The sequence below is a fragment of the Solea senegalensis genome, linkage group LG14 (assembly GCF_019176455.1).
Source record: "Solea senegalensis isolate Sse05_10M linkage group LG14, IFAPA_SoseM_1, whole genome shotgun sequence".
NCBI lineage: Eukaryota > Metazoa > Chordata > Actinopteri > Pleuronectiformes > Soleidae > Solea > Solea senegalensis.
The window spans coordinates 5,341,931-5,352,381 of NC_058034.1; the positions used below are offsets into that span (position 1 = coordinate 5,341,931).

Genomic DNA, 10,451 nt, shown 5'->3' on the forward strand with positions numbered 1-10,451 from the left:
GTAGAATTCTGCTGTATCCCCTGCGATGACTTATGTTTTATTTACTCCCTTATCTTCAGCTCCTGCCTAAATAACGGGACTTGCATTGATGACATCAACACCTTCTCTTGTCGTTGCCGTCCTGGTTTTTATGGGAAGTTCTGTGAATATGAGCAGAATGAATGCGACTCCCAGCCCTGTAAGAACGGAGGGACTTGCACTGACGGCCTGGGCACCTATCGTTGCACCTGCTCTGTGGGATACAACGGACAGAACTGCCAGGTAAGTAATCCTTTTATCACTGCAACTGTGCAGAGTGAGTGTGCAGATAAAGTGTGTAAGCCATGTGCCAGATGCAGTGTATTTTCTCTTTTGTCTTTGTAACAACTTTTACTTTTCTCCTTTTCCTTTGATGCACACAGAACCTTGTTAACCTGTGCAGCCAGGTGCGCTGTCACAATGGTGGCTTCTGCTCTCAGACAACAACATTCTGGACCTGCCATTGCCCTGTGAGATGGACAGGACTTTACTGTGACGTTCCTAACTTGTCCTGCCAGGACTTTGCTGCCACGAAAGGTGAGTAACTGCTTCTAGATTTGAATAATGCACATATAACGTGATAGTGAATTCTTATAGACGGTCTGACGTAATCAGATAAAATCTTGAAGAAGCTAGCAATCAGTTTCCAGTGTTCACCAAATGCACTTGTTTTTTCCCCCCCTAATCACTGTAGGTGTGGAAGTGGAGAATGTGTGTAAGAATGCCGGACGGTGTATAAATGTGGGTAAGTCCCATAATTGTAACTGCCAACCCGGATACACAGGCAGCTACTGTGAAGAGACAGTTGATGAGTGCCAGTCTAACCCCTGTCGCAATGGAGCTACATGCAAGGACTATCAGAGCACATATGAGTGTATAGTAAGTTATGTTTGTAGCTGTTTTTGTATGCGTGGTTTGCGCTTTACTCGCTGCACACAAGACTCACTTGCCCCTGTCTCGTTTCATTACTACAGTGTAAACCAGGCTACCAGGGAGTGAACTGTGAGTATGATGTGGATGAATGCCAGTCTAAGCCATGCATGCATGGAGGCACCTGCATCAACCTCATAAACCGCTTCACCTGTGTCTGTCCACCTGGAACACACGGTAAGACTACATCGTGCATACACATACATACTGTAGGTTGACATTTAACAGAGTAACGGTTAAAAAAAATCCTTTAAACTTTAAGAGTTATCTAATTATCTGACTGGTGATATCATATGAAGAGCATATGCAATGCTTTCTTGTAAAAAGTGAATTCTTTAGTTGATGTGTACAGTGATATGTCTCTGTTGTCTGCCCTGTAGGGCTCCAGTGTGAAGTGAATGTGGATGACTGTGCACCCGCACCTGGCTCCTGGGAGCCTCGCTGTCGGAATGGAGGACAGTGTGTGGACGGTGTGGGCCGTTATACGTGCTCCTGCCCTCCAGGATTTGTTGGAGAGCACTGTGAGGGAGATCTCAACGAATGCATGTCTGGGCCCTGTCATTCTCCCGGCACCCTGGACTGTGTGCAGCTGGTTAACAATTACCAGTGTCGCTGTCGCCATGGATACACGGGTACATTTAATGTAGCTTAAAAGGACAGCATGATAACTAGTCATTTATGTTTAAAAAAAACAGCAATGTATTACTTTGTATGTACACTGTTAAGTCAGGAAAATGCCTTTTTATTTGTTTAAATATTTCACTTATTTTTTCCCATGTTTCTCTAGGTCGTCACTGCGAGTCCATGGTGGATCTGTGTCTTTCTAGACCATGTCACAACGGTGGTATCTGCTCTATGAACATGAGTTCAGTTCATGGCTACACCTGCTACTGTACTTCTGTAAGATTCCACTCATTTCCAGAATAATACAGTAACACTGTTTAAATCTGTTAACTCTCACAGTCATTCAATTGCTTTGCAGTTTAGTCATATATTCACTTCCAGTGTGTAGCTTTACGATTATTATCATATCTGTGCTCAACAGTCTTTGAAATAATGATTTGCATATTTAATTTTTCCGATTTTTACACTGGATTTTTACGACATGAGTAAGTGCCCTCTTATAATGGAGGATTTTAAAAAGTATTTTGTGCTGTCCCTCGATGTGGATGGCTGAATTAAATTAAACAATGAATTAATAAAATAGGCAATATGACCCGGTTTTAATTACAGAACTATATCAGCTGTTACTGCTCCACCAACTCAGACGTTTTACTGGTGTTTCATTGTGTAGCCACTTCTCTGGTACTGGATGGACTTCTGTAGGTGCATTGTCAACAAAGTAACATGAACAGACATAGGGATGTTTCAGTGGTTTCCTCAAATTAAAGCCTTTCGCTTAATACCAACTGTTATTGCAATCCGTGTCTGCACATACCTATTTTTCTAGAAGCCATGTTATCTGTCATGTTGTCTGTTACTACTACTTACAGGAAATGACAAACCAGAAGTCGCAGAAGTCTACTTACTTGTTTTGGTCACAAAACAAGTTCTATAAAACAGTATTTAAATTTCTTAGTTGACTACAGCATCTACAGGATGATAGTCCTTATATTTTAACGAGTGCGGTTTCAGAACATCATAAAGTAGGACAGAATGCTATTACGTCTGGTTTCCTTTCCTTTGCTGCTTTCCAAGAAAATAATCCTTTTTTCACACAAAGTGCTTGTTTTTCTCTGTACTAACATCTTGCTCCCTCTGTTATTCTCATGCTTGCTTCAGAGGGCCACACCATGGCTCAGGTAAAGTAGATAAGCAGCAGCTTTGCAGGAGAAACTGCAGTTCCTCAAATATAGTAATTTGTAGACATTTTGTAGACTTTTGACAAATGCTTATGTAAGCCTTACCTATAAAATGACCTTGCTGCTCTCACACTTCACTTTCTATTTTTAAGGGATTTACTGGGTTCAACTGCGACACAGAAAAAGAAGGCAACTGTGCAAAGCTACGTTGCCAGAATGGTGGGCACTGTGTAGAGCCACCAGTTGGCCACCCGTACTGCCAGTGTCCGCTAGGATTCAATGGGCTACACTGTGAGAATGAACAGGGGTGTCCATGGATCTGCCAAAACGGAGGAACCTGCTTTAAAGACCACTCCCACCCAAACCAGTACAGCTGCCGATGCACCATGCGCTTCTCTGGACCTCTTTGTGAGGAAAAACTAAGCATACCAGGCCCACCACTCTGCCCGTATCCACAATGTAAGCGGCAAGCAGGGGACAGAGTGTGTGATGACCAGTGTAACAACTATGAGTGCCAGTGGGATGGAGGGGACTGCTCTCTCAACTGGCAACAGCCTTGGGTGAACTGCACTGCCAGAGTTCCCTGCTGGGATCGCTTTAAGAATGGACGTTGTGATAAGGAGTGTGACAACGCTGGGTGTCTCTTTGACAGCTTTGAGTGCCAGGATACCTCACCAGCCCCCTGCAAGTATGTGACCCTCCGCTTTATTCAATCTTTGCTGTTAGATCTAGATCTAAAATCCAAAACATCTTAAGCCCAATCACTTAATGTCTATCCTTCTTGTATTACGTATACAGGTATAACGACTACTGTGCTGACCACTACCAAAATGGCATCTGTGACCAGAGCTGTTACACGGAAGCTTGTGGCTGGGATGGCCTGGACTGTTCTGCTGACGTTGCACCCAAATCAGCACTTGGCACACTGGTCATTGTGGTTCGGCTGCAACCTGTGGAGCTACTTGGCGACATGAAGGGTTTCTTGCGTGCCTTGGGGGCCCTGTTGCATACAAACCTGCGTGTGAAAACAGATAAAAATAATATGCCAATGGTGTTCCCTTACTTTGGGGATGAAGAGGCGCAGGAACGCTTTACTCAGGGGCGCAGAAACAAACGGGAGCTAGAGAAAGAGGTTATTGGGTAAGCATAGCTTTTTTGTGTTTCTGCTTTTCCTGTTCTCACTCTCATGTAGTCCTTTTTTTTAATTGTGTTAAACAATTAACTGAATCTCAGTTAATGTTTTTGTGTTTTCACGTTTGTCCCTACAGCTCTGAGGTGCACCTATTAATCGACAACCGTGAATGCTCCCAGAGCTCTGTTGACTGTTTCTCCAACACCAATGAGGCGGCATCTTATATCGCGGCAGCACACATCAAGGCTGAGCTGCCTTACCCTCTAGTGTCTGTTAACAGTAAGTTGCCCTTCCACACAGGAGTTAATTCAATTCAACCTATTCTGACTTTCTATTAATGTAACAAACCTAAATCCACAAAACATCAGGTATGTGCTGACCTTTCTTTGAATCTTCCAGGTGACCCGACACAGTATTCAGAGACACCATACTTGATGTATCTGATTGGAGTGGCAGTGGTTATTATCCTGCTTATCCTGGTGCTGGGAATGCTAGCAGCCAAGAGGAAGCACAAGCAAGGTGTTCTGTGGCTTCCCGATGGCTTCATGGCCAATAAAAATGACAAGAGAAGAGAGCCTGTTGGTCAGGACGACTTTGACATGAAGTGAGTGGGTGTAAAGATTAGCAGCTTATGTTAAAACAGGATATGTGACAACAGTTACCATGTAATTTGCTGAGTGACTTAGATGATCGGAGTAATTTCACTGCTGTGTCTTACTATAAATAGGAATTTTACTGTCTAAACTTTTTTTTCTGTCACATCAGGAATTTTAAGACCCAAGATGCAGCTATTGATGGATGTCAAAGTCAAAGATGGCTGGAAGACGAGGTCGCATCCAAGAAACCAAGAGTAAGTGAACTGAGAAAGCAAAGTTGTCCAAATAAAACTGGTGTGTTGAAGTAGTTAAAAATATTTTATTAGTAACGGATATTTGATAATTACAGATAGGACAGGACAGGTAAGAATAGGTTCATTTAAGAAAGATGGGATGTAGACAATGGGAGTCCACCGGCTCTACTCGCCTCGCATCGCCTCGCCACGACACGGCACGGTTTAGGTTGCATCTCCACTACAAAAAAAGTACCAACTCAACGTAGGCGGGTCATCACTGCACGGCTGCGTGAAACTGTGGTGACTTTGTTTTATATGCGACACACACACACACACACAAACAAGTGACTAGTGACTTTACACCAGACTACCGGTCGTTGTTGGAGATTAACCCAGGTTTTTAGGATTGTTATGTAGTTTTAACCTACTCAGCACACTTTTGGAACCTCGCCGGAGCAGGCACTAAAAATAGGCGCCATGCTAGTGGAAACGCTACTTAAACCGTGCCGTGTCTTGGCGAGGTGAAGTGAGTAGAGCCAGTGGAAATACGCCATAAGATACCTTTCTGTGAGCAGTTCAATTTGGGACTGCAATGGATGGAATGGCTTACTTGTTTCCATATTGATGCCCCTTGTATACCTGTCAATTGTGATGAAAGGTTCTGGGTGTTGTTTCAAGTTCTGATGATGTTTTTCTCAGACTGAAGATAAACCTCTGCTGCCTATCTCTATGGATGGATGTATTGACCGAAGGGAGTGGACCCTGCAGCACCGCAAAGCTGCTGACATAAGGCTCACTCCCCCACAAGCTGACCTGGACGCCGACTGTTTGGATGTTAATGTCAAAGGACCTGGTGAGTATAGTTCTTATCTCAAGACTTTTCCGTGTGAGCCATTTTAGTAATGTGTCTAATAATGAATGATTCCTCTCTCAGATGGCTTCACTCCGCTGATGTTGGCATCGCTACGTAATGGTGGGGGCCCAGACTGCAGCCTGCACGGAGACGAGGAGGAGGAGAGTGGAGGTGACGAACCAGGACCTAGTGTCATCTCAGACCTGATCTCTCAGGGAGCGTCACTGATGTCCCAGACTGACCGCACAGGAGAAACGGCACTTCATCTGGCCGCTCGTTATGCTAGAGCCGATGCTGCTACGAGACTGCTGGACGCGGGAGCTGATCCCAACGCTCATGACAACATGGGCCGAACTCCAATGCACGCTGCTGTGGCAGCTGATGCTCAGGGCGTCTTCCAGGTGAGACGACACTAAACTGGAACTTGATTTATGAACTGATGAACTCTGAACTATGAACTTAAATCATTATTTAATATGTGTTTTGTGTCTAAAACTTTATCTTCTCCCAGATTCTTATCCGTAATCGTGCAACTGAACTGGATGCCCGAATGAATGATGGTACGACTCCACTAATCCTGGCTGCCAGGCTGGCTGTGGAGGGCATGGTGGAAGAACTGATCCACTGCCACGCTGACATTAATGCTGTAGATGACCACGGTGGGGAAACCATATTTGTTTTGTGAAATGTTTTCTTTTTGTACTGGATAAACTGGTCATCTTTACAGCCTCTACCGTGTTCACTGTTCACAGATTGATCCATTTAAACCTGTCACATTTATGTCTGTAAATTTTTACTGATCATGAACATAAATTATTCCTTAGACAACAGGAAAGAAAGTCCTCTAAATTGAATTACCTTATTCTGCTTAACATGTCTGTGCTTCTTTGTCACTGTCCCACCATTTTAGGCAAATCTGCTCTGCACTGGGCAGCTGCAGTTAATAATGTGGAGGCCACTCTTGTGCTTTTGAAGAATGGAGCCAACCGTGACATGCAAGACAATAAGGTCTGTTCTCTTTTTTCATTCATGCTATTTTAAACCTTGCCATCAACCCTGTGTGCAGATTCTGAACAAATCAAGTTGTATAACAGCCATACAATTTCAAATAAAAGTAAAATGTATTTACCGGAAAAAGAATCAAGTAACATTAAAACCACATAATACGGACTACAGAACTACAAGGAGCTTGTAACACATGATAAGTTTAAGCATTTAGTAATGATACTTACACTGATTTGAACTGTATAGTTGAAACAACCAAAATCCATCTTTTGTGTATCAGATCTTACTCATCACTCAGGCTTGAATAGGAATACTTCAATCTCTTTTACCAGCTGTGGATTTGTACACCAAGTTACATACCTGCATTTTATTTCAAATATGGCTAAAAACAGAAAAGAAACATTTTCCTCATATTTCCCTGTCTTTGTCCTTCAGGAAGAAACTCCACTCTTTCTGGCAGCCAGAGAGGGCAGCTTTGAGGCAGCACAGGTTCTTCTTGACCACTACTCCAACCGTGACATCACTGATCACCTGGATCGGCTGCCCCGTGACACCGCTCAAGAACGAATGCATCATGATATAGTCCGCCTGTTGGACCAGTACAATCTGGTTCACAGTCCACACAATGGGCCTAACCATATGGGTGGAGGAGGAAACTCTGTCATGTGTGGTGTAAATGGAGCAGGCTTCATCGGCATGCGCCCTGGGCCACAGGGGAAGAAGAGCAGGAGGGGTGGCGGGGCCAAAGTGGGAGGTGTTGGCGGAGGAGCTAAGGAGCTTAAAGACATGAAGACCAAGAGAAGAAAGAAGCCTGCTGGAGGTGAGGGGCCAGGTGTGGGAGCTGGAGTGGGAGGAGGAAGTGGGGGAGGCACAGGAGGAGGGAGTGCAAATGGTGTCAAAGCAGCAGGAGGACTTCCAGAGACCTCTGTCACCATGTCACCTGTTGACTCCCTGGAATCACCACACTCATACACAGGTGATGTTGTTTCCAGCACTGTCTCCACAACAGCAAACTCTCCTCCTCTCCTGAGCAGTCCCTCGTCCAGACCAATGTTGCCCCCTGTCAGTCACATGCTGGGACAGCAGCAGGGCTGGGTGGGCGTGACCAAACACGGCTATGGTGGCCACATGTTTGGCCTCGTACCACACCAAATGGGGGGTTCTCACCCAGGCATTGGCCAACATCACGGCCAGGGTCCGATGATGACACCCATGAATGTCACCATGAGCAGAGAGCAGTTGCCACCCATTGTCACCTTCCAGATGATGGCTCCTGGAGGAGGCCAGGCTATGCTGAAACAGCCACAGCCGGGGCAAGTACAAGTTGCACAGTCCCAAGGGCAGAACCAGAGTCAGGGTCACCCCCAGCAGGCAACAGGGCGCCTTCACTGCACCCCGAGTATGATGTACCAGATGTCTGAGCAGATGAGCATGGCTGGGCACGGGCTCACCCACACCCTGCCGCACCCTCACAACGTCAGCCACGGAGGGATTGAAGGCCAGTCTCGACCGCTCCCCTCCTATCCACCCATGCAGAGCCCTGTGGATAAATACCCCACACCCCCCTCCCAGCACAGCTACGCTACTGCTGGCTCAGAGGGAACCACCCCCGGCCACTCTGCTCACCCACCAAGCGAGCATCCGTATCTCACCCCTTCACCAGAATCCCCTGACCCATGGTCATCCTCTTCGCCACACTCCAACTCAGACTGGTCTGACGTCACCACTAGCCCCACCCCTCTGGGAAACCCCCACCACGCACTGCCATCATCACGTCACACACACATTCCAGAGCAGGCGCAGCCCCAGTCACAATCGCAACAGATGCAGCAGGCCTCTCAACAGCCTCAGCTAGGAAACATGCAGGTGTTTGCATAGGCCGGCCAGAGGAAAGCACAAATAGACAGACTGTGGTGTTCTTTGTAGTTAAATAACAACACACATCAATGTTTATCCAGTGCTTTTCTCACCTTATTAGTTACTTTTGTTTATCCCTTTTCTTAATCAGTCACCTCCCCTTTTATATTTTCTTCTTTGCACTTAAAAAAAATGTGTATAGTTTCTAAAACGTTGAGTATTATCAGCTAGATATCAAAAGTTCATGTCACCAAAAATCATCTAGTCAGCGTCTTGTCATGAGCTACGATCACTTGTTCCATGTTGTTCCTTGAATCCCAGCTGAGCTGAGTGTCCTCTACTCTCTGCTGCCTAAGTCAGGACTTTTCTTTATGGCTGTTGGCACGGTAACACAAACTTTTAACTGAGGGATCAACAAGGAGCTCGTCGACCAGATTGTGGTCAGCTGGTATTAAACAGACTGTTGAGATGAACTGCAGACATTCTGCAATGATATTTGGAGGACATTATTTTTTTTCTGCTATATTCTATCCTAATGTGTTGTTAAATGAGATAAGCCTGCCGATACTAACTTCTGGTTGAAACCATTCACTCTATTCTTTTTCTTTTTTTTCTGTTCTTTTTTGAATACAGTGTCATATTAAGTTGACGCGTTTATTGTCAAAGCAAAACGAAACAAATTTGCCATATTGTTGTTTTTTTTCATTGCATTTTTTTACTGTGTCAAAGTGCAGCTTTTGTTGCTTGATTAGAAAGACAAATCAAGAAAATAACAGAGTAGAAAGAAAACATTCACAAAGGCATGTTTTTACTGAGTACAGTGGTTTTACCAGTCTGAAGGCAGTTCCTGTTACAGCAAGAAAGAAAAGTTGATTTGAAAACCAAATTTTTGCAAATATGTTTTTTTTTTTTTTCGAAATATACATACATTTTTTCACACCCATTGGTACTGTGGTGCCACTGTGTTATGTTTGTTGTATAATGAAATGTACATAAGCCTTTTTTATATACAAATATTGTTTTCACGTTAACCAGTTTTGCCTTTTGCTTAACTACAATCAGTCTATCTCTGCACCTTTTTAAAATCATCCTGATTCAATCAAAGTACATGCAAACAATTAGTCTGGAGATGGATACGGTTCATTAAATTCTTTCTAAGCCTTCTTTCTGAAAGTTGATGTTGAGCATAGCTTCGTGTGACTGCTCTGTAAACGCAGACAATCATTCACGCTTTTGAAACTTAAAAATGAACAGTGTCTCCAAGACCAAATTTTGTTTTATGAAGCCAAAAATGAACTTTTAGTTAAAATTTTTGTTTTTATTTAACTTGAGCAGTCTTTAGAGATGCACAGCACACTCAAAATGTTGCCTCTGTGTTATTGACGACTCATCCCTGTTTCTGTAAACCAAATTATTCTTGTTTCATCAATATTCCCAGTGCCTGGCTTTAACAGTTACCATTTTTAACAAGATGTGATTTTTAGTTCTCTTACATATACCAGGCGATGTTTCTGTGTTCTGTATATAAAATGTTTTTTTTATTGTACTCTGTTAACCAAATAGCCTATAATATACATGCTATATGAAGTAGTTGTCACAATATTTGTGTAAGGTAGAAAGAAATAATTGCTTTGTTGAAATAAACAAAAACAAATGATCAACCAAAAATGTGCTTACTTAAATAAAATCCAGATCTTTGTAGACTTTTATCTTTGTGATTTGTTTGAATGTATACTGTATATACTGTTTTCTCATTATACCTATGCACAATGTTGATGTTGAATCAATCATACAGAGCTTTTTCTGCTCCACAAGTTCTTTAAAATATTTTATTTTGAAAGGCTTTAAAAAAACCAAAAACATTTTGACTTTGAGGGATTATACACTATACAAATGGGAAGTAGGTTCAATATCTGCCAAAAAACCCTCCTAAATATTACACAGTGGACCTTTATCACAAGATGGAAGAGATCTGGATTGTAATGACTCAGAAGGTGACCTATATCACAAACATGTCCTATA

At 43.4% G+C, this 10,451-nt stretch overlaps 1 protein-coding gene across 1 annotated transcript in view; it reads left to right on the forward strand.

Annotated features, from left to right (window-relative positions):
• notch2 (notch receptor 2) overlaps positions 1-10,138 on the forward strand; it is a 48,306-nt gene extending 38,168 nt beyond the window's left edge. Inside the window, exons 20-35 of the mRNA XM_044043854.1 lie at positions 60-261; positions 402-555; positions 713-897; positions 993-1,125; positions 1,329-1,580; positions 1,736-1,848; positions 2,903-3,438; positions 3,549-3,890; positions 4,019-4,161; positions 4,282-4,486; positions 4,648-4,732; positions 5,414-5,567; positions 5,649-5,968; positions 6,079-6,226; positions 6,478-6,575; positions 7,008-10,138. Coding sequence (XP_043899789.1) covers positions 60-261; positions 402-555; positions 713-897; positions 993-1,125; positions 1,329-1,580; positions 1,736-1,848; positions 2,903-3,438; positions 3,549-3,890; positions 4,019-4,161; positions 4,282-4,486; positions 4,648-4,732; positions 5,414-5,567; positions 5,649-5,968; positions 6,079-6,226; positions 6,478-6,575; positions 7,008-8,450 — 4,513 coding nt within the window. The 3' untranslated portion in view covers positions 8,451-10,138. The remainder of the gene's footprint in view (positions 1-59; positions 262-401; positions 556-712; positions 898-992; positions 1,126-1,328; positions 1,581-1,735; positions 1,849-2,902; positions 3,439-3,548; positions 3,891-4,018; positions 4,162-4,281; positions 4,487-4,647; positions 4,733-5,413; positions 5,568-5,648; positions 5,969-6,078; positions 6,227-6,477; positions 6,576-7,007) is intronic.
• Positions 10,139-10,451: the final 313 nt, after the last annotated feature.